Here is a 24,417-nt window from a genome sequence, read left to right on the forward strand (position 1 = left end):
AGAAAATGTATAATCTGATGTGCTGTGACAGTGCATCTGTTTTACTGTAGGTTTGTTTGTGAGATCAGTTTTTCAAATAATTTGTGTTGTATTTTATAATAATATCAATTTTGGGATTTCCTTTCTCCTTGTTTTGGGAAAGGGAGGGGGATAGAGGAGCTCTTATGCGACAAAAATTTTGACTTTAGAAATACGCTGTAGCATTTGTGACTCTACAGTGGCGAATCCAGGGAGGACCGCACAGGGCGCACCCCCTATTTATAAACAAAAGTTCAAATAAAAAGAAAAAAATGGGATGTTTGCGTGTGCCCCCTTTAATTCTGTAAACACGCCCCCTCTTTACGGAATTCCTGGATCCGCCCCTGCTCTACATATTACAGTATATCAAGACATTACGTACATTAGGACATGTTGCAATCATCTGGCATTTGGACAAGCACAGTGTATAGCTGTAGGCCTACAGTGTACTGGGTAACCCACTTTTGTATACATGGCTTTGACTGTCTTGTTTCCATGCATACTGTCTGGGAAACTAACTTATATTGAGCATTTTATGCATGATTTATAAATTTATACAAGTACATGTATGTCTAAATAGCCAAAACACATGTACTCTCTGATTTTAATCTTATCTGTACGTTGTAGGTGCCACGACATCAAATAACCTTTATAGAGTCTGGAGCTGTAAAATCAACAAATGGAGGTATGTTGACTTTGTTACTCAGAAACATTATCAAATTTGCCCCATTTGTCTATTAGTTAATTTGCTTCACCCCTTCTTCTACAAACACAGTCACCAGTTATCAGAAAATAAACAAGATCAGACCTACATCTATTTTGGAAGTGTGTTTACACTCTGGAAATACAGTAACAGCTGTTGCAAGTGTTGCTAAGCAGACATTTGTTTGAGTTAGGGTTGTTATGTCTCCATTTTAAACCATTATATCAAAATAATCTGATATTTGCATTGAATAAAACATGATCTGAATACAGTAGTTTTCAGAAAATAGGTGATTGATCTTCACAAGATATTAACATCCAAGCAACAACCATGAGACATGTACTGTACACACATCAAAGGCAAAAATAATAATGATAATTGTAATGATAAAGCATCAAAATTGCCACGACAAAAGAGAAGCATCATTAAATCATACTTTCTATCTTTGGCCAACCTGACATCTCCTCATAACCAAGTTATTGTCAAATCAATCCCCTGTTTTTTATGACAATATGAACTAAAGAAAGGAATACGTACAATGTAGTCTCATTTAGAATGCATTGTACTTTGCAATACATCAAACAGCCCAAAATTTAGACTGTTTTTTTTTTTTCCATTTCTATTATCACTATAATTCATTGAGCTGAACTATAAGTGCAGCACTTCCAACATGCAGCATTTTTGTACTACATTTTATGTACATACATTGTACTTCTATTCACACAGACACACACACACACACACACACACACACAAAATCATGAATTCATATGAATTGCATATAATACAAGTAAGTGTATTGATATATTGTATCAATCAATACTCGACAAGAACTGCAGAACGAACTGCAGAACATCTCTTCAACATAGTCATCCTTGCACGTACTATTAGGTTTTAAAGATTCATGTACACTGTACAATTTGTACAGATGTATAAGGCATGTCTGCTGTGGCTGCCTCAGTTTGATACTGACTGATGTTTTCCCCCCAACTTCCACTTGCCTAGTGTATCATACATTGTAGTTCGTGTGAGGGGGGAATATACACACCAGACTGATTTTCTATGCGCACCGGCAAAGACGTCAGCGCTACGTCACCATCCCCACTTTACCACGCGCGCATCCCTAATGAGCGCATCAGGTTCGGAGGGGAGGGCATACTGCTCAAGCTTTTGTCTACACACAATGGGGGGGGGGGGGGAGAAGGATTTGCTCAGCAATTTTCGATCAGGGATGCTGCAAGCTAGCTTTAAATGATCCTCTCAGTGCATAACATGTGGTTTGCGTGGAAGATGCCTGCACTACTGCCTCCCGTTTCCATGGCACTGGGATGATGTCATAGTTTGCGTCGGTAGATGGAATTGAGAATGCCTGCATCACCACCGACCACAGGGGGATGCTGTCCCTAAATCGCAGTTAGTGACAACACTTACATTTAATGACACATTTGGGAAATGGGAAATGAAAAAAAAAATACTACATGTACATGTACAGGTATCAGTAGTGGTAATGGTCTAAATTCAGAATGAAATTTCTGACAATGTGCAGATGTACAGTAAAAGTTGGAAAATAATATTTAAAAAAAAAAGTGGATGAAGTATCCTCTCTCCGAAGGCACGGCACTTGTACAACATAGGCAATGTCCATTTTTAGATCTGTTGCTTACATAACAAATTTTCAACAGAAAGGTAAGGATTTTCAATCAAGTTGTCTAATCAATGATTGTATGTACTTCTTATTGGTTCAGTTGAAGTTCTTCAAACCTTGCTGAATAAGCTAATGTAAAAAGTTCCGCAATACTGTACAAATGTATTTACATACACTTTTGTACATATGTGCCTGTGGTTGGGTGGGTTTTGCTAATACAATGTATACATGTATTATAAGCATACATTGTATTTTGCTGTAGAATGGATTGAACTTTTCCACAAGTAAAGAAAAAAAAGAATAATAAGATGCAAATTTCAGACACATGCTGTACAATCAGAGCCATCAAAAAACTTCCATCATATCCCATGCATAAATTACAAATAGCTGGCATTAAATTATTTCATCACTGAAATAAATAATAATATTGCATTTAATTGAAAATAAAACTTTGCCTACAATGTCTACAATAGTAGTGTACAAATGTACAGTATATACTGTATGTACATGTACTGTAGGCTTGAAGCTCAACACTAAACAATATTGTACAATCAAACTGTATGATATGGTGGTACACTGTACATGTATAAAGGAAGGCATTTCACTGTCACCAAACCACATCTATTCCCTCATAATTTGTGGCTATGGTATGTAGATCATGTAATAGATTATTTTGAATCTATCTGGTCTAAGTACTATCAGTGGTCAGATGTTAAAAGCATTATGATTCAGTCATGTCATTTATTGATTCAGTTTACTTGTAGCTTTTTTTTTTTCTTTATCCTACACATCACAACTGCTGTTGCTGCTGCCTGATCAGCAACTTACAAAGAGCAAAAAGTCTAGCAAGACAGAGTAGTACATTAAAAAGAGGTCAAGGAATCTGGTATAATGAAACAGAGGCCCCCATTCACTGATGTACAAAAGTACATTGTATATCCTCAATAAGAAAACATGTACTGAATTTTGTGGCGGCAATAATAATGATGGTGTACACTACAAGAACACCGATTAATGATACAATAACAATAACTGTAATGATATGTTCAACTATTTCTGATGATACTAAATGATCATAATAACAATTTAAATTAACCGTAAAGATATTAAATGACAATAACAAAACAGTAGTAATGGGGTTGCAAAGATGATGACAATAAAAAGCTTGCTAATACCATGAACTACCACATGTACATTGTAGCATTATCAAAATGATCATTCATGACAACAACAACAAAAAACAAAAACAGGTATTTAAAAAAAAAAAGGATAGTAATCTGGGGGAAAGACACAGTAATCAAGTGATACTCACAAAAGAAGAAGCATGATGCTTTCATCATATAAATCCTGGATACCGCATACATGTAGATCACTAAAAATGACTGTTACAACTGGTCTGTTAACTTGCAAAACCAGGTATTTAAAAAAAAAAGGATAGTAATCTGGGGGAAAGACACAGTAATCAAGTGATACTCACAAAAGAAGAAGCATGATGCTTTCATCATATAAATCCTGGATACCGCATACATGTAGATCACTAAAAATGACTGTTACAACTGGTCTGTTAACTTGCATTTGAATGCAAGCTCCTTGGAAATCCATAGAACATGTCATACCAACTGTGTGGCCTCATACTGGAGTCGAGAGACTATGTTTTGCACCGATGGTATCTGATCCAGCCTTTCTACAGCCAGCACTGATTAGTGTAACTAAGAAAATGATGGGTAGCGGTAAGCCTCTACAGAACCCTGACACAGAATGAGTAACATGATAATGTGTACTACTGTATATACAGTGATAGCAATCCAACAATAAGTACGTAGCCAGATTTTTTATTGATCTTGGGATTCTCATTTGTGAACAAAAGGTGCTCCGAGCCGTAAAAAAGATATATTTGCGGTGTCTCTAAAAATATATCAGTTCTCGCACTACAATACTAGCAAATCGATCTATAGAGTTGAATTGTCCCATCCAGATGAGAAAAAGTGAGAAAATATTGACAGTCATTAAAAATCTGATGAGTATTTGCTGGGAGGGGGGGGGGGGGGCAGGAGAACTGAGGTTTATATACAATCCCTCTCAAACATTGGAGAAAAGTAAACATGCAAGCTCTCATTTCTGCATCATATTCATACATTTTGTGACAATAGCCAAATACCTGTACTTGTCCAAGATCACATACATGTACAGGTAATATCTGCTTTGATACGAATGTACATACAACATGTACGTAAAATGTACAGACTTGTACATTTTCAGGCCCACTAATGTTGCTCTTTTTCAAATCTAAACTAAATTTAATGTTTACTCAATCTAAAGCACTACATTGAGGTGAGTTGTTGCAATGACTATTAACCCCAGATTAAAACATTGGTTAGCAAAAAAAAAAAAATATGACGATTACCAGCAATATTGATAATTAAAAAAAAATTAGAGGTTTGCCATGACATTGTCAGCCTGAAAAATCTTGATCTTGATAATAATCAACAGAAATTAACAGTGTATGAAATATAAAACCTGAAATTCAGGTGGAATTAACAGTGTATAAAATATAAAACCTGAAATTCAGGTGGAATTACCAGGTGAAATGGAAACAGTTACAAATTTTATGTTTATCAAGCTTTTTTTTCTTCTTCTTCTTCTTCTTTTTTAATACTATACAAAAATACATTCACTACAAACAGCTCATATATTCTCTGGCCATTCTTTGAGATCAAAGTTCTCAATAGATCTACAGTGTAAGATATCATAATCTAAATCTTCAGAAAAAAAAAATAATAAATGCCACAAATTAGTTTTCCATGGTAAAATGTATGTTATTCCAGCCTTTCTCACACCTGCTTTTAGTTCACAAACATTTTGTAAATTGAACAATCTCATCCCACCGACAGACCCCCTTCCACCAAAACAGACAAAGAAACGAAATAAAAACAACGCCCCTCAAGTGAGAGAAATGGGCATTATATACATGTAGTATCATTGTAATTGGCTCATATAACACATAGTTTGCCAAGGTATTTGTTTGGGGGGTATCAAAAATACTGGCTAGTAAAATATGAATTTCACTGGGATGAATGCATTACCAATGAAACCACAGGTCTACTATACTCGCACTCAGATAGGGATACAAGCAGTACCTATGGTTGTGCAGTATGCCTACAATGTACAATTGTATCAATAGATCTGCAGTAAATGACCTTGTACACTAAGCTGCATTAAATCCCAAACTACTGTGTCCATTGAAATGTTTATTGAAGAGTTTTAAGGAGAGCTCAATTGATTTGAAAAGCACGTTACACAATAAAAGGAAAGAAGACGTTCCTATAAACAACTGCTAAAGAAAGGAACCATGAATAGCCCCCACAGCCCTCTACATTCCAAATATGCTCATGAATGGTACACCGCACCCCTTCATGGTTATGGCTACTTGTAGCTATTGCCTATTGAAACATTTCTGAATGCTTAGTTGTATACCCTAAAATGCACCTACAGTGTAGGTGTTTTTGTGGCTTGTGTGCACTCCCTTCTAAATTCAGTCCTTGGATACTTGTTCTCTATCTATCACAAGTATAACTTGTGAGTACCCCATGATCCTAGTCTTTGCATACAGGTACATCATACAAGTGTATGTGGTACTATGCCTTGTACATGTATACAATGTATTCAGCCAATTCTGCTCAGAATACAACAATGTACCATGCCCGATGTGGCACTGTGTTTGAAAACATATGCCCTCGTCCACCAGGCTGTCCTCAGTATAATTCTCTGATGGTGGTGTGTAAATCAAGTGAAGTGCAGGTTAAACACTCCAAAGGATTAAGGTGTGTCGTGAGGCTAAAGCTGTGGACATTCAACAATCCTTGCTTTCACAAATTCCAAGAGACTGTAAATAGCTTATTCTCTGACGAATGAATCTACATTGTAACCTGAATATGTACTTCCACTTTATGTCCTCTGTATCTAATTCTACAGCATTTAATTAGCCCCATCATTATCAAAAAACAAAAACAGATGATCGATAAGAAGGATTGCTTTTCCCTGAAATCCAAGCCATACAGTGTAGTTCAGTTTAATTGTCAATTAACAGCAGGAAATATCACACAAGTATAGCACAGAAAAGCTTTGCTTTCTTTCAACATGGTTTGGGTATATAATGTGTAATGAAGAAACTGATAAAAATAAAAACAACAACAAAACAAAACAAAACACTAGAATAACTCCACTGAAGTCAGTCGGGGTATGTTAAATATAATGTACCTCCGCCAAGGAAGGAGGTTATGCTTTCCTTGGCATTTGTTTGTCTGTGCGTGAAATACACGTAACTCAAAAAGTTGTGACCAGATTTGGATGCAACTTGCAGGAAAAGTTTGCAATGACACAAGGAACAGATGATTGAATTTTGGTAGTGATCCACAAACTTTCATGAATTGTTAATGGACTTTTTATCTTTTGGTAGATCCATAGGGTCAATGAACTTGGGAGTATGAGCTACATGCACAGTTGTACACATATTTGAGGTTTGCATGTATACGCACTAATAAAAGTGCTTGTTCTGCTCAAGGCAGTGTGGTGCAGCAGGACATAAAGCCTCGGTTACACCTGAGCCGAATCAGCTGCGAATCCATCCAAATACACGTATTCAGGTGGATTCAGGAGCATTCTGTTCTCCTTTCCCCGAATGGGCAAAAATTCAGGAGGGATTCTGGAACATTCATGGAGGCATTCGGCTCGTTTTGAAATGTTCAAAACCAGCCGAATACCCTCAAAACTACTCCCGAATGTGGCCCCAACAAATTTCATTGGGGATGTATTCAGATGGAATTCAGTTGGATTCGGGGAGGCATTCGGAGCATTCGGAGCAGTTTGGGTAGATTCCGGCCTATTCATATCATCAGGGGAGTAACAGCCCGAATCACATCTCTACAGCCAAATAGACCAGAATATCACGAATGAGAAGAATCTGCCCAGAATGCCCCGAAAACCTCCTCGAATCCATCCGAATCGTACTCGAATACAGAGCAGAATACAGGCGAGTGAGCCGAATAGCAGCCAAATAGGTCAATTGAGCAGCCAGAATGACCCGAATAGCCTCGCGAAATAGCCATATTGGCAATTTTGCTCTGATTCTGGACCGATTCAGGACCTATTCGTCTCTGGTTCGGGTAGCTCCCCGAATCAGAGAAGATTAGGTTCCGAATCCACTGAATCCAGCCGATTCAGGCCATATTTGAGTAGAATTGGTCCAAATCTATTCGGGAGAATTCGGCTTTGGTGTAACCCTGGCTTAAACAAAAGGTTCTATGTTGGGAAATTTGGTGATTTTCAGCAACGTACAATGTTTATGTTTGGGTGAAAATGAGATGCCTAGCAGAGCTACAAAATGTACAGTTGTAGGTCTGCGCTCCCTGAGCGTATCCGGGCAATTACCCCCAGAGGGCAATTACCCCCCGGCCAATTTCTGGTTGGTGGTAAGGTTAGAGTAAAGATTAGGGTTAGGGTTAGGTTTAGGGTTAGGAGTTTAGTTTAGGGTTAGGGTTAGGTTCAGGATTAGGATTAGGATTAGGGCCAGGGGAAGGGTGCGGGGTAATTGCCCAGGGGGTAATTGCCCTAGACCCCTCCCTGAGTGCTTTTCTAGTTTAGATCTGTTCTCTTAAATCAATGTATTTACCATGACCAGCCCTGCACTGACCACTATGTACAGACTCACTGATCTTGACCACTGACATTGAAGAGTGCTCCCTAACCCTCTTTGCACGAGTAAAGAAAATATTTCCCATATCAACTTGTGACTAATCCATGAAACCCTATTTAAACTTATCACTGAAATCTTTGTTGAAGCAACATTATGATGTAATGACCATTCTCGGTAATTTAAAATTTTCACTGACCTGACAATGACCTTTGACCTTTCACTGCTCCCATTTATTAAAGTTTATTCAACTTTTCATTTCCATCCTGCTCTTAAATTATGTGTAGTGTCATTAGACATTTGGCAGGAAAATAGCATGCTTAGCCAAATCAGAGACATTAAAAGATGCCTGAATTCAAGTTTAATGACATGCAGACAGTACTTGCTGTTGTATTGATTTATTTTTAGCGTGTCTATACAACAAATCAAAATGAAATGATAACAGCTGCTGAGCATTCATAACTGGTACAGTGTAGTTCCACATAATAAAATTTATGTGTTTGTAATTTTGAGTTGTTTTAGTGTAGTAAAGTATGTACCAGGTACTGAAATTGCTGCAGAAAACAATAGAAATAATACTGATAGATCATCAACTACAGTAATACAAAGTGTTACTGTATAAATACTATAGCATGTACACACGGTATACATTGTAAGTGTTAAAAACTGTAAAATGTATGAAAGACTCACATATCATATATTCATGTCATATTTGTGTCGTCAATTTTGAGCGCTTGTAACTGTGGTCTGCATTCCTAACTTTGTATCTTTTGTTGAGCTCTGGGACAAACAACAGTAGATGGAAGTTGAAAATCAAATTTGAGATGGTGAAATCTCATCTGATCTTTGATGCAAAACTGTTTTGGCATTGCACGGGACACAAAGCTTATATCAGTCACAAATTATACTGGTCTACCAATTGGTTGCATACACTGTACGTGACCTTACAATGTACGTGAGATATTGCAATTTGGGACTACAAAAAATGCATTATATCATACATGTATATGTGTAAATTTTACACTTTGAAAGTGTCAACAGCCACACAAATGTTGACTAAAACTCACAGAATTCAATGTAAAGAATCAATACCAATTTATACTCAAAATCAAACCAGAAGAACTTCTTATAATTTCTTATGCTGACAAATAAGCTTATTACATTGTAAATGTACAAAAAATGTACTGAGGCTCCCTGAGACTACAAACAAAATTACATACATATCTTCCATGGAAAAAGCCATTAAATTAAACAATAAACCTCTATTAGGATTGATATCTCATTTCAACTCTCAAGCTGGTATCTCACTGAGCGGCAAACATTTGCAAACGTAGCGAATTTAAGATTCGCCAACTTTTCTGACGAATGTTCGCTTCTGCCATTAGCGACAGTTAGCGACTTTTAGCGATGTTTAGGGACAATTAGCAACACTTGAGCAAATGTTTGCGAAACACAGGTGGCGACTGTTAGCAACAGTTTTGCAAATATTAGCAACTGTTTGCAAATCCCTTGCGACAATTTGCGAATGTTTTGGGACCTGGAAAAGTACCAGGCGATTTTGTATAGTCAGACCCATAAAACGAACGTAAAAACCTTCCACTGCATTCAGATCTCTTTGTGACCACCGTTCAAGATAGACTTCCAGAATATTCACTCCTCATCTGCGTGTTATTATGAATGGCATTCACTCTCGTATGCTACAACGTACAGCGTAGGTAGTCGGAGAGGCGCCCTCTAGCTCTCCGACTACCTACGACCTACGTTGTACGTTGTAGTATACGAGAGTGAATGCCATTCAAATAACACGCAGATGAGGAGTGAAGCAATAAGGACGTTTACAGACCTGATTTCAGCCACAGATTTCGGTGAGTTTTTGACGTAATTAAAGAAAAAATCGCATACTGATTATTGAATGATTATCATAGATTACGATAATTCCTTGTATTTTAGTTTTCCACGATTAATAAAGATATTCATGAAGGAGTCGCACAACCACACTGAAAAATGACAACGTCTGCGAAGGAATAGAGGTGTAGCCGCGTTTTGTCGCGGCTACGTGTAGTTACATATAACCATCATTTTAGGTAAGTTATCAAATCTAAATTTCAATATTCATAGCATAGATATGAAGTCTCATTATCATTTTGTTCGTCAGATGAGTTTGAAGTGACAAAAAAATGATCTAAAGTATCAAAATTCAATCCGATCGCATGCTATCGTTGGACCCTCTTCGTGTTTGGAGCTTCGTTGGTACAGCCCTGTCGCGCTACGTATGTACAGCGGCGACTGGGCTGTGTATAGTTACTTATCATGTACGTTTAATAAGTGAGAAAATATGCTTTGATAACAACTATGAGAACCATGCCTCCATCTCTTTTCAGTTCATTTTTATCGGATTCAGCTGCACAGGGAGTTCGTTCGGCGAATTCCCCAATACTTCGGCGGCTCCGCTCCGATCCTACAGCTACACAGCACAGCCAGCCTCAGGTAACACTACCAGCGGCCACTGCAGGCTCCGTGCAGGCGACAGCCCGTTACCTTTCCCTGTATACTTTTGGTTCCTGGACAACTCGACCGCGGGATAAGTCGTCCCTGGACAGCTCGTCCCTACCCCTGGACAGCTCGACCGGGTCGAGTTGTCCAGGGGCGGGTTTGCGATTGGACAACTCGACCCAACTTTATTTGTGCCTGATTTTTACAGAATAAAACACATTTTTGTCATAATATTGACATAGGTAGTGGAATGATGTATGAAAAAAAATGTTTCATCGCATTTTAAGGCAATTCCTTTTTATTTTCTGATGCTGCGAAGCAATATTTAACGGTATATCTTCTCTGCTCTGAGAGTCTCGGTGACGGAGCTTTTTCTTGTGACGAAAGCTTGCATGGTAAGGTGAAATTTGTTGAGAAATTTCCATTAAATGCTTAACACCAGCAATAAAATATGGTATTCTACATAGGTACATGTGTTTTCTATCCTTGGTGACATTTTCATGAGCAGAGGAATCATTTTAGTGTGAAAAATGAAACAATTGTCTACAGTATGTCGAATCGTCTTCGTTCGTACTTGTTCGGTTTCCATATCGCGGGACGCGGGCCGCGCTGCTAGCTGAGAGGCTCGGCTCGGCGTGGCGCTCGCCCACTGGCCACCGGACCCCCGGCCCCTCCCACTTGCACCGATACCAGCACAACTTGTGCGACGACAGCCTGTTTGGTAAGGTGAAATTTGTGGAGAAATTTCCTTTAGATGCGAATAACCAACAATAAAAATATAGTGTTTCATGTAAATACATGTGTTTTCTATCCTTGGTGACATTTTTATAGGCAAATGAATCATTTCAGTAAGAAAAATGAAACAAATCCTATGTCGAATCGTCTTCGTTCGGTTTCCACACCGCGGCACGCTGCTCTCTAGAGCGGCGCACGCAACCACCGATACCGGCCCGCGGGCCCCCCGGGCTGTAGGGCTGGCAGTCGTGCAGCTCGATGGGTTTAGCGAGCTGTGTCGCTGCGTAGCTACGAAGTCGACCGTGATCTGTTCTTCGACATTTGAACTAAATTCCAGTCAATGAAACTATTTCATACATTTCTCTTAACTTTGAACGATGTTATACTGACTAAATGGTTTGAAAAGTGTCTGAAATTTCACCGGCACTGTATTGATTCGTAAATAAGTCATCATCAACATGACAACCAGTCTTATCATGCAAGCCCAATAATTCTCCGCACTACCACTGCCATACACTTCCCACAAGCAATGGAGAACCCGACTCCATATTGATACAGTACTGTAGGGACCAGTACTGTACTGTCAACAAATAATGGGGGGAAAAACAGAGTGACAACAAAGGAAATAAAATTTTCACTCTTTTTCTTTTACTTTTTTTTTTTGTGGTTGGTTTGTTTATTTCTGCTTTTGCCAAAAAAAAAAAAAAAAAAGGAGAGTTGCTCTGCATGTCCTGCATTCATTAAAAAGAAAAGAAAAGAAAAGAAAAGAACAGGGTGTACATGAGGAACTGCTACTGGATGTCTTAGCTTGTCTGAAAATTTCAAATGTATGTGTAATCCTCTATTTTTTTTTTTCCTATGCACTTCTCTCTTGGTCTTTGCCGAAGATATTATTTTGGAGAAAAAAAAAAAAGGCCTGGTACTTACACTACAGGTACTCTTCCTGTCCCCCACCCGTAGGTTTCCCAGACTCTGGAACAAATTACCTGACTCGGTAAGGGACTCGGCAGTTATCGATTCTCTCTCATCTTTCCTTCAACAGCTGAGAGGTTCATTTTAATGTAGTGTATTGATAACCATAGGTATGACATACATACAATGTACATGTGTATGAGAATCTCTGTATCTTGACTTTGTTTGAAATACCCAAATGTGTCAAGTTACAGTTATATTTCTTCTCTGGGTTTCAGATTCTATATGTAAGACGTATACAAAGCGTGTATAACATTATCTGATTAGTAATTGTATATATTTTTTTTAATGTTCATGCCTTAATTCATGCTCACATTATCTAATATTATTTATGAATTTATGGCTCCAGATATATAATATACATTGCAAAGTGGTGTATGTAATACCACACGAGGATTTTTCAAAGAAAGTGCTGGGTCATGGAGTCTCAGGGTAGTCTAAATGATAAAGTTTAAGTTTTGAAATTATTTTTATTTTTACTGTGTATCGAAGATGGTTTTGGGTATGTTGATGATACTTGCTGGCATCGTACACTTTGCTGTCTGCAGTGATTTTTTTTTTTTTTTTTTTTTTAGGGGAGGGGCGGAGGTTTTGGGCCTTGGGATAGGGTTTGGGTGTAAAGAATTACATTATTAGTCAGTAGTGCAGTTAGAGGGGACATTTGTTGTTGTTGACATGTACTCTGATAATACTTTTTGTACACTGGATTTTTTTTTCTTTTTTTACGGGAGGGGGTGGAATGAATACCCATTTGCCACAATGATATATTTAGTTTGTACCATATGTAGAATAATCCTAATGGTGTACACGCTTCATTCAAAATTGTACTGTTTCTTTTCTTTTATGTTCAACTACTCCCTGATGTGCTTCCTTAAGTTGGTTGGAGAGGCCCAAGGGTCATAGTGATTTTGACTGCTTTTTTCCAACCCAGCTCCTTAGGGAAGCTCAACAGGTATCTAGATATTACAATTTTTTGTTGCCATGGCAATGCAGTTTCTCCCACTGATGGAAATGTGTCTTTCTCTTCTTCTGGCTAATGCAAACAGGACTCCACAGCTGGGATATTCAGTTGCAGGTGCAAGGTGTTAGTAGTGCATCAAAAATGGACCCCCCCCCCCCCCCATGGATTCCTTGTGCATTTTTGTTGTTGTTGGTCTCATCAGCAATGGCCAACACAATTGTAATTATGGTCATAATTAGGTATTTCTATACAGTAACATAGCATACAAAACTGTGTTAATAACCCCATTCATTTGATTGCAAGAAAGTGTTTCTATGGGGCTGATAGTAACAAACTGGCAACCGATGATCATGGCATAAAGGTGAATTCACCAAACTTTTTAGGTGACACTGATTAAATTGATGATGACTCGATCCCTTCACGCAGCAAATCGTCACTGCAAACCATTAGGGTCAGGGTAAATAAATAAATGCATAACACAGACAGATTAATGCAAAAGGGCTCGTACAACCAGAGACATTTCCTCCACCTTTTTTCAATGACTTTGATCTTCTGTTTTAATAATAATAATAATAGTAATATACAGTACATTTATAAGGGGCTTAATACGGATGTTTCTAAGCGCACAGTTTACCGGGAAAATTAATATTTAGACCAAAATAATACAAAAATATCCAAAAAGAAAAGATTCAGTGTATAAATGCGATGAGTAGGCCTACTGAAAAATCAAAATCAGTGTGCACCTCCATCGACCAACCCACAACATTCTAAAGGACTACTAGTATCTACTAAAAAGTTTTATCATGGATTCCTTGTGCATTTTTTTTGTTGTTGATGGTCTCATCAACAATGGTCAACACAATTCTATATCAAGGATCCCTTTATAATTTTGTCAGGTAACTGGACAAACGGGCTACAGTTGGACATTTTTTTGTGAAATGTAACATAATAAATTGTATCAATCTTCCCCACCACCACCACCACCTCATCTCTCTTTCCAGGCTCTCTCTCTTGTATCTCTATCTCCCCTTCAAATCCCCCAGTTACAGATTAAAATAGTTTTTAATACCAATTCTGTGAGTTATAACTACAAATGTATCTCCTTTTGGATGTCAGGTAGTCAAATCACATTCATTTGCAATCTTTACATTATACATGATTAAAGGGAAGATAAACCCCAAGAACAATGTGGATTGAGTGAAAGCAGCAACATTAGTAGAACACATCAGTGAAAGTTTGAAGAAAATCGGACAATCGATGCAAAAGTTATGAATTTTTAAAGTTTTGGTGTTGGAACCGCTGGATGAGGAGACTAGTAGAGGTTATGACGTATGAGTGGACTACAGTATCAAGAAAATATAAAGAAAATACTTCAAAAATCCATTTTTCATGAAAATTACAAATTCCATCAACTTGATATTGACATATGTTAAGGGTAGCAATTATTCCCCCTGCTTTCTGAAAGTGGTTGGTCCACCATTCTGAAGCTGGTACTAAAAAAAAAATAGAGTAGTTTGATCCACAAGACTTTGTAAAGGATGGTCCGTCGGTCAGTCCATTGCAAAGTCTTGTGGATCAAACTACCCTCATTTTTTTAGCAGTACATTGTAAACCTAAATCTTGGCAGGTGTAACCGCTAAATCACATGCAGATGTGCACGACACATTTTCCTCCTTACTGATTGATGCATTGCCTTGATAATTGCAAAATTTATGAAAATCATGCATCTAAAGTTGTGGATTGAAATATATTCTCTCAATTGGCAATTCAGTTGTATGTATACAATCAGTAGGCCTATATTTTAATGTGTAGTTGTGCAAGACACTTTTGTGTGAGTGTCGAAAGATATCTTGCCACTGTAACAACATTTTTGTACATATAAATCATTCAAAAGTGTAGAATTCTCAAACTATGCTGGTTTTCAAGAGATTCAAACAAAAATTGACTCAATATAAAGTTGTGCAAGATATATTAGTATACAAATGTATTCGAAGGTGGTTTCCATGATAAATGTAGGCCCTACATGGTGGCCCAGGAAATTACAAAAGGACTTGCAGATCGCACTTCCCCAGTGATTAGACAAAAGTTTAATAGCACACACGTTGAGCTAAATGTAAAGCTGTGTATGCCCTTACGTGCAAACTTGCATTCGGGAGGAGGGGGGGGGGGGGGGGGCTTTATGCACTGCTAGACACCTTGCCCCTGCAACCGAATATCCCAGCTGTGGAGTCCTGTTTACATTATAACATTTTAATCAGCACTGGGGAGAAAGTGTGTTGCCATGGCAACAGCAAAATATGGCCCTTTAAATGGGGTAATGGACTAGCAAATAAGACTTGATATGCCATTTTTTCAATTAGAAATTACCAGATATATGGAACACATTAAAAAAACTTGATATTCAAAGTGCAAGATACATTATTAAAGAGTAAAGTGTGGTGTCATGGTAACAGCACATTTTTGATGGCCTCAAAATCAGGAATGCCGTGCAGGGTCATGAAATTCTTTTCGAATTTGTGCACATTCAGTCAGTAGAAATAGTAATTATGAAAAATACATATTTTTTTTTTTTTTTTTTAGGTCAAATAGGCTTTAATGGAAAATACCAGTATTTAAGTGGGGGTATAAATCATCTTGACAGTGACATTTCTAGTTTTCGTTTATACTCCCTTCTTTGAAGTGCTATTCAGCAAAATTTGAGGTTGTTCTATCTAGATACCAGATAAGTAGACAGATGAGCTCACATCAAACTGGGACATAAAATAAGACAAGATGGTATTAAAAATGCACCTTTGTTTATGCCCTGATAAATAAAATGTGATGAAAATTAGTCATATCCAGACCAGAAATATGTTGTGAAGAAAGGTGTGACATTGTTTTCTGTGATGAAACTAAGGTTTAGAGAGAACTGGATGGTTTGATGGACTTTAACGTGGCCTTAGGATAATGTTACACCATAACTAATGTGTAGTGAAGTGTCTGTAACGTCAAACAGTTTTCGCAGATTATATCTTTAGCAAAGACAGAGATAATTTTAAGTACCGTACCATACAGAAATATTTTTATTATCACCATAATTATATTTTAAGAAAAATCTAATACCTTTGAGTTTGACAGAGAGAGGCAATGTAACCTGTACCATACATATAGGTAACAAAATGAAATTAAGAATTATACATTTCTGTTTTTCTGACACAACTCTGTCCAGGGTATTAGAATGATGTTCTACGCAGGCCTGGGATGCCCCCCCCCCCCTCCCCTTTCATTCCCCCTTTTTTTCTTAAAAAGGATTAGTTCAGATCACATCATCAAATTCAGAGAAGCACTGTCAGAAATTACTGGTAAATATAACTTACGAGTGTTTAAGTGTAAGTAACAGGCATTTTTTCCCCAAAAATAATATCTTCTGCAAAGACCGAGAGAAGTGCATAGGGAAAAAAAATAGAGGATTAATACACATACATTTGAAGTTTTCAGTCAAGCTATTCAAGACAGCCAGTACCTCATGTACACCCTTTTCTTTTCCTTTTCTTTTTTTTTTTTTAATAATAAATGCAGGACATGCAGAGCAACTCTCCTTTTTTTGGCAAAAACAGAAATAAACAAACCAACCACACAAAAAAGTAAAAGAAAAAGAGTGAAAATTTTATTTCCTTTGTTGTCACTCTGTTTTTTCCCCCCATTATTTGTTGACAGTACAGTACTGGTCCCCACAGTACTGTATTAATATGGAGTCAGGTTCTCCATTGCTTGTGGGAAGTGTATGGCAGTGGTAGTGCGGAGAATTATTGGGCTTGCATGATAAGACTGGTTGTCATGTTGATGATGACTTATTTACGAATCAATACAGTGTCGGTGAAATTTCAGACACTTTTCAAACCATTTAGTCAGTATAACATCGTTCAAAGTTAAGAGAAATGTATGAAATAGTTTCATTGACTGGAATTTAGATCACGGTCGACTTCGTAGCTACGCAGCAACACGGCTCGCTCCACCCATCGAGCTGCACGACTGCCAGCCCTACAGCCCGGGGGCCCGCGGGCCGGTATCGGTGGTTGCGTGTGCCACTCTCGAGAGCAGCGTGCCGCGGTGTGGAAACCGAACGAAGACGATTCGACGTAGGATTTGTTTCATTTTTCTTACTGAAATGATTCATTTGCCCATAAAAATGTCACCAAGGATATAAAACACATGTAATTATATGAAACACTATATTTCATTGTTGGTTATTCGCATCTAAAGGAAATTTCTCAACAAATTTCACCTTACCAAACAGGCTGTCGTCACAGGTTGTGCTGGTATCGGTGCACGTGGGAGGGGGTCCGGTGGCCAGTGGTCGAGCGCCACGCCGAGACGAGCCTCTCAGCTAGCAGCGCGGCGCGCGTCCCGCGATATGGAAACCGAACAAGTACGAACGAAGACGATTCGACATACTGTAGACAATTGTTTCATTTTTCACACTAAAATGATTCCTCTGCTCATGAAAATGTCACCAAGGATAGAAAACACATGTACCTATGTAAAATACCATATTTTATTGCTGATGTTAAGCATTTAATGGAAATTTCTCAACAAATTTCACCTTACCATGGAAGCTTTCGTCACAAGAAAAAGCTCCGTCACCAAGACTCTCAGAGCAGAAAAGATACCGTTAAATATTGCTTCGCAGCATCAGAAAATAAAAAGGAATTGCCTTAAAATGCGATAAAACATTTTTTCATACATCATTCCACTAACCTATGTCAATATTATGACAAAAATGTGTTTCATTCTGTAAAAATCAGGCACAAATAAAGTTGGGTCGAGTTGTCCAATCGCAAACCCGCCCCTGGACAACTCGACCCGGTCGAGCTGTCCAGGGGTAGGGACGAGTTGTCCAGGGACGACTTATCCCGCGGTCGAGTTGTCCAACCCCCATACTTTTACACGGGATGGCGATGCAACAAGACACCGAGAATACAACCAGCTTGATAAACACAAATTATGTTATCGGCAAGCAATGGATCAACATACCTGATACATGGCCCACGGAGTAACCTTCTGTCGAATGATTACTGAAGACTGATCGAAGGTCCATGTTTGCTTTTCATAGAATAGCCAGCGATATTTACATATCTGTTCCAAATATCACAAACAGCTGTTCAGGGAGACAGTGTTTATCAGCTCTACACATGGACTAGCCGTATCAGCGGCGTACGCGCACGTACTTCATAAAGAGTATAGAAGCGCACGCAGTGCGCTTCGCTTCATATCGTACGTATCCATCGAGCTTCATCTCCCTCTACGCCAACATAACAGACAGACTGAGTCAATTATTTTCAATTCAATTTCAATTTATATCACAAACCATTCACATGTAACACAAACCCCTTATGGGGACAAGTACATTGTTTTGTATGATTACAAAAAAAAAAAATGAACTAGGTTGATGTTTACATGGAATATTATGTGGAGATCTTGAGAAAGCACAGCTTGTTAAACAAGGTCCCCTCATAAAAGAAATAATGCTTATTACTAGTACAAGCAGATGAGCGGAAATGATAAACAGTGTATTGCAAAATGTATACTTAGTAAATAAAGGGCTGAGGTGGGAAACAAAAAACAAGAGGGAGGTGGGGAAGGAAGAAAAGAAAAGCAATAAAAACGGAGAGAGTAGTGACATACAGTTCAAGTAGGCGTAAAACACACATATTGGTCATTAATTAAAGGTCATATTTATCATCATCAATCAACATAAGATGCAAGGAGGTGGGGTTTTTTTAATCTTTGCTTGAATACAGATAAACTGGGGGCAGACTTGATATCAATTGGCAACTTGTTCTAAAGCTTATTATAGGACCAGAATAAATAACAGTGTTTTGTGCAAATGTGGTGCGTGTACGAGGTATGGAATAAGTTTTGCTGACGAGTAGAGTAATATATTATGAACAGAACTTTTCTTATATAAAAACAGAAAGTCCGGTGTGTTTGAATGTGTTTGTGTTTAAGTGATGTTTGGGTGACTGTATAAAAACGAAACATAATTTACGTGAACAGCCATTCTTATTCGAAATTGCGTGCATATTAATTTGTATGATTTTGCAATAAATTTGAGAGTGAATTTTCGCATAAGACATGATGTAATATTAACGTCTGCTATCAGGCGTTTCTACTTCACGGTGTAGCCTAAAATCTATGGCGACATTTTTTTTTTAAGTTAACTTTTCTGAGGGAAAACAGAATAAAGAAACTTGGATACTCGTCTGTAGATACCTTCCTACCCAGGCCTGAAGACATACAGTGTAATGAGACTTGATATGCAAAAATATGATGGATAGAATAGAGAATGTGATGCAAAATAGGAAAACATAATCACTTCACACAAAGAAGAAGAAGAAGAAGAAGAAGAAGAAGAAGAAGAAGAAGAAGAAGAAGAAGAAAAGAAGAAGATAAACGCTTTTTTTTTTAATAACCATGTCCATAGGACCTACTGATTAGTTGGGGGCAATTACATTAGCTTATTATGAGTACGTAATGAAAATCGCTGGCGAGAGCAGTGATAGAGTGAATATGGCTCAGGGATTGTTCTCCTATCGGGAGGTTTAGGATTCGAATCCTACCTGGTGCGAACTACCTGGTGTCTTCATTTGACTTCATTTGACCACATTTCTTCGACCAATAGTGCAATTTTATGGAGCATTGAATCCCTGAGTTTTACCTTGACCATCATAAACTATTTTGTACATTCTGTAGAGTTTATTATTATCTCGACATACCAATTTTCGCTTGTGTTTCGTCATCTTTCGTAATTTAGCATGTTGTGCTAAACGCTTAATTGTTTCTTTGGAACCTACATCCTACAAGCATTGGTTTTTAGTAGGTTCCTCATATTTACACATCATTTTATTACATGTCCTTGTATACATTTGTGAAATTATGTCTAAAATTGAATGTTGTGTTATACATATTTTACTCCGAAATCAAATGGAATATGAAGCCTGAATATGGAATGTGGAATATGGAACTTGAATTAAAAAATAAAAAAATAAAAAAATAAAAAAAACTTCAATACTTTGCCAACAATGTCCCTCTGTTGACCCAGGTAAAAATCAATGGATACCCGGCAATGCTGCAGGGGTATAGTAATAAGCCGGATTGGCCTCCTGGAGGTGATCAGTGCTAACACTGACGATGCTTCCTCTGATATGAATTAATACTTTTGATAAAGAACATAAGCTCCTAATCATTTTTTATTACTGGGACAGAAAACAGAGACAATTTAAGAAATAACCAGGAAGTCTTTGTTTCATTTTGTGGTTTGAAATTCCACATTCATTTTCTTGGGGTAGGGATTAGGTTGGGTATAGTGACTCGAACATCAACCAACGTATAATGAGGTTGTAATTATTCAATTGGTGACCCACATACAATAAATAATTATGTCAGGAATATCAAATAAGAATATGTACCCTTCTTGAATTTTCTTGGTTTAGATTCAGTTTGATTTCTATTTCGTTTGACACTTTCGTCGTGTTAAATTTCCACGTCAGAAGTGATTTTTTATTTATTTATTATTATTATTTATTTTTTTTTTTGTCGCTTGACCAGTTGATGAGTTTGGCCATGGGGCTAGCTAGCCTTGTGCAGTAAATAGTTCCTTGGATCGAGCTGAAACACTGATCTCTATCCATGGGTCGGGAGCACCTCCAAAAAGAGCTAATCAGCCACTCAATGACCACAAAGTCGTCGTAGAGGGAGCGATTCTCCGGTGGCTCAAGCTCACATTGCATGACGTTTTGACACATGTCAAAGAACAAAACAAACAAAACTCAAAACAAAAAAGCGGTTAAAACAAGGGCAGTACAGGGAATAGATACGGCAAAGGTGATTTATTAAGGTAAGTTAATTAAGGATGGGAATGGAAATGGAGAGTCCCACTAAAACGCAAAGCTTGTACCGTATGGGACTCTCAAAAAATACATAAGACAGTTAATTATGAATCACGCTACAAACCGATAGAATGTTATCATAAGTAATATTCTATTACCAAAAAGAATTAATAGTGAATGACTACATTAGAAAGAATACGGAGGACAATAAGACGCAAACGATAGAGCAGAGAGTGAACAAAGGGAAGGGTGTCGAGGAAGGAAGCGAAAAAGAAGTAAAGTGAAAAAAAAATAGAAGGAGAATGAAAGCGATAGATAGAAAGAGATGGAGAAGGGATGGGCTTTAGCGTAGAAAACGGGAAGTTGGCAAATGCTTTTGTGCATCATTTCATCACTTGTCATGTTTAAGTCCCTTCTCCGGTTTCACGATGGAGAATGCTTAATTCTCGCCATAAGATACCCGTTGAGATGTTCAGTTGTTGATGTGTTCAGGCGTTTTGCAGTGGTGACTTACAGACAACATGTGCCGCAACAGTCTCGTGTGAAATCATTTAATATGAACATCAAGGCATATAAGGCTGAATGGCCATACGTTATTGCTTGAGTAAGCAATACTATGTTTAAAAATTGAGAATTTAAATAAACCTACTTCTTTTAGGGAGATCTATATGGACTTGTAGTGTAATTGGATTATTGAATGTATTATGTACTTCGTATTTTGGAATCATGCTTGTATAATTTTAACAGTGTAGTTGCTACGTATAAATAGGACAAGTCTTATATTAGCCGTGTTTTTTTGACAGGAATAACGTTTTCCGTCAGAGGGCACGGGAAAGATTTGAATGCGTCACTATATCGGAAGCCTCACTGTAATCATTGAACTCGTTAAATACCCTGCAATATAGGATATCTCGATGAAATAAGGAAAAGCAAAACTGATTTGATTTTTCTTCTTCTTTTTGCAGAGTCGGTGTAGAAACTGTTTTACCGTGGTATTGTGTATACAATTCTCTTTTATCATACTCCTTATACGTCTTGGTGTCACATTGATAATCTGAAGTACGCCTATTAATCCTATATAAAACTGTCAAACAGGTTGTAGTCTGGTTACAGTGTGTATAGATGAATCTTTAGAAAAATGAATGCAGCTGGTTACTGGACAGTTTTGAAGAGGTTGTGTATTTTTTAGCGAGATGGGAAAATTGTGAGTGTGGAACTAGAAGATCGTCTGGTCATGGTTCCCAGGCTGCGCGATTCGTGCATGTGGGATGGGAAGTGTAGTAGACTACTGGTGCTGTCCTTTGACGAGCGGAGCTGTCCCAAGTGATGCACAGATATCAGGAATATTATGTAAGGCCTCTTCTTGGTGTTACGTTTTGAAGAAGAGATTGACGGACCAGGAGTAGAAGTAAAGTTGTACTGTGATATGATCTTGAAGCGATCCAAGCCTATCTTTATCTAGCCTGCCCTGAGATAATCAATGACTTTTCCTGAGGATGGTCGACGAGATTTTTTATGTTTGATGAACCTTTGCAAAGGGCAACCATTCAAGGGTGATCTGAGCAGAGACATCAATACCCGTGCCGTGACCTTGATTATGACTGGAATTCTTTCGTCACTCATCAAATCAATGTAAGGGAATAGTTTGGTCTTACATTTTTATAAAGTTATGGTATACTTTTGGTTGAGATGGACTTCAGGTGTCCAACCCCCCTTTTTTGTGAGATAATGGTAAATCTCTCATGGAATATGAAAAGGTGTATTATTCTCAAAGGAATTCAGAGTTTATTTGATGAAAATTGTCTTGGAACTGACGGAGATATCCAAGCAAAACGATCAGTCCCAATAAAAGGTGGGCACACCTTTTATTAGGATCGTTAATTGCTTTACTTTGTTTAGTTTTTTTTTATATCTCGCCCATTTCAAAACCGATTTTCATCAAATAAACTTTGATTTTCTCTTAGAATCGCATGCTCTTGAACATTCCATTGAATGGTTTCTATTAACGATCTAGGGAAAAAAAGTTAAAAGCTGAATCCTTACCTCAACCAATACTATATCAACCCTTTAAGTCATACTAATTTCATGCTTCAAGAAACGAAAATGGAAGTGTCGTGCCAAACGCCACACTAATTGCAACTCCAGGCTACCACTGGATGCGGTGTATACCTCTGAGGGATAGCTACCAGCAGAGCGGGTTTCTAAACCAGCTCTGGCTACTGTGAAGTGCTCAGTATTACGTGCCCATAGGGCGCCATCTCATGAAGATCCTATGTAAGTCGCCGTGAGATCCATAGCAATATTTCAACCAGGATGCTTCAAGCTAATTGATTCTTTCCCCAGCAATGACGATTTCATTTTCGTTGCTTTCATTGATAGAAAATAAACTACGGTAATACTATTACTACTTACAGTTATCCTAATTAGGGCCTACTGTTATACTTTATCATGATCCTAATTTACTATTGGTATGTTACGATTGCTGTGATATGTTAAAGGGGAAATCTAGTCCAAATATAAGTTAGTCTGATAAGAAAGAGTAAAATATTACGAGTTCAACGGTAAAATTTAGGTCAATATCGGGTGAAAAACAAGAAAGTTATGATATTTTGAAGTTTCGCTAATTTTTAGGAAACAGTTCTTAAACTGTCAATATGAATATGCAAATGGCAAAAGTGAGCATGTCATACCCTCACAACTTGCCATATAGTTTATATATAAAATTTTTGAATTTCCATTTTTTTATTCAAACGCAATTATGCCGGAGGATCAAATCCTGATATATCTAACTGATCACTATATATTCTGAAGTTATTCAACCATGCAGGAATCGTGTTTTAGACTTCAATGACAGAAACAGTGAATTTTCGTCATTTTCTTTTTTTTTTACACGATCAATGGAAAATCATGAGGTTATGACATGGCCAGCTCACTCATTTGCATATATTTATATCCACTGTACAAGAACTGTTTTGCAGCAATAAGCAAAACTTCAACATTTCATAACTTTCTTATTTTTCATTCGATTTTTAGCCAAATTTTTACTATTGAATTCGTAAGATTTTACTCTTTTTTAGCAGACTAACTTATTTTGCGTCTTGATTTCCCCTCTGATATTTCTGGAGGTCTTATCCATTTTTCTTTTATATGCCTACGATGATATTACCTTCTGGAGGAAAGGAATTATAGCGATGGATCCTCTCCCTCCCCCCCCCCCCCCCACTCTTTCACACTCTCCCTCCCTCTTTCAATCTCTTTTCTCTTCCTATTTCCACTGGTTATAGATACTAAGTCTGGGAACTAATGGAATATACCTCACTGCTCACACATACA

General features: G+C 37.7%; 1 protein-coding gene across 1 annotated transcript in view; it reads left to right on the top strand.

The window, feature by feature from the left end:
• The first annotated feature begins 10,416 nt into the window (after positions 1 to 10,416).
• The window catches only part of LOC140232077 (uncharacterized), a 46,341-nt gene continuing 32,340 nt past the window's right edge, over positions 10,417 to 24,417 (top strand). Inside the window, exons 1-5 of the mRNA XM_072312229.1 lie at positions 10,417 to 10,701; positions 11,098 to 11,269; positions 12,244 to 12,277; positions 17,186 to 17,334; positions 18,001 to 18,077. Coding sequence (XP_072168330.1) covers positions 10,417 to 10,701; positions 11,098 to 11,269; positions 12,244 to 12,277; positions 17,186 to 17,334; positions 18,001 to 18,077 — 717 coding nt within the window. The remainder of the gene's footprint in view (positions 10,702 to 11,097; positions 11,270 to 12,243; positions 12,278 to 17,185; positions 17,335 to 18,000; positions 18,078 to 24,417) is intronic.

This window comes from Diadema setosum, chromosome 8 (genome assembly GCF_964275005.1).
Source record: "Diadema setosum chromosome 8, eeDiaSeto1, whole genome shotgun sequence".
NCBI lineage: Eukaryota > Metazoa > Echinodermata > Echinoidea > Diadematoida > Diadematidae > Diadema > Diadema setosum.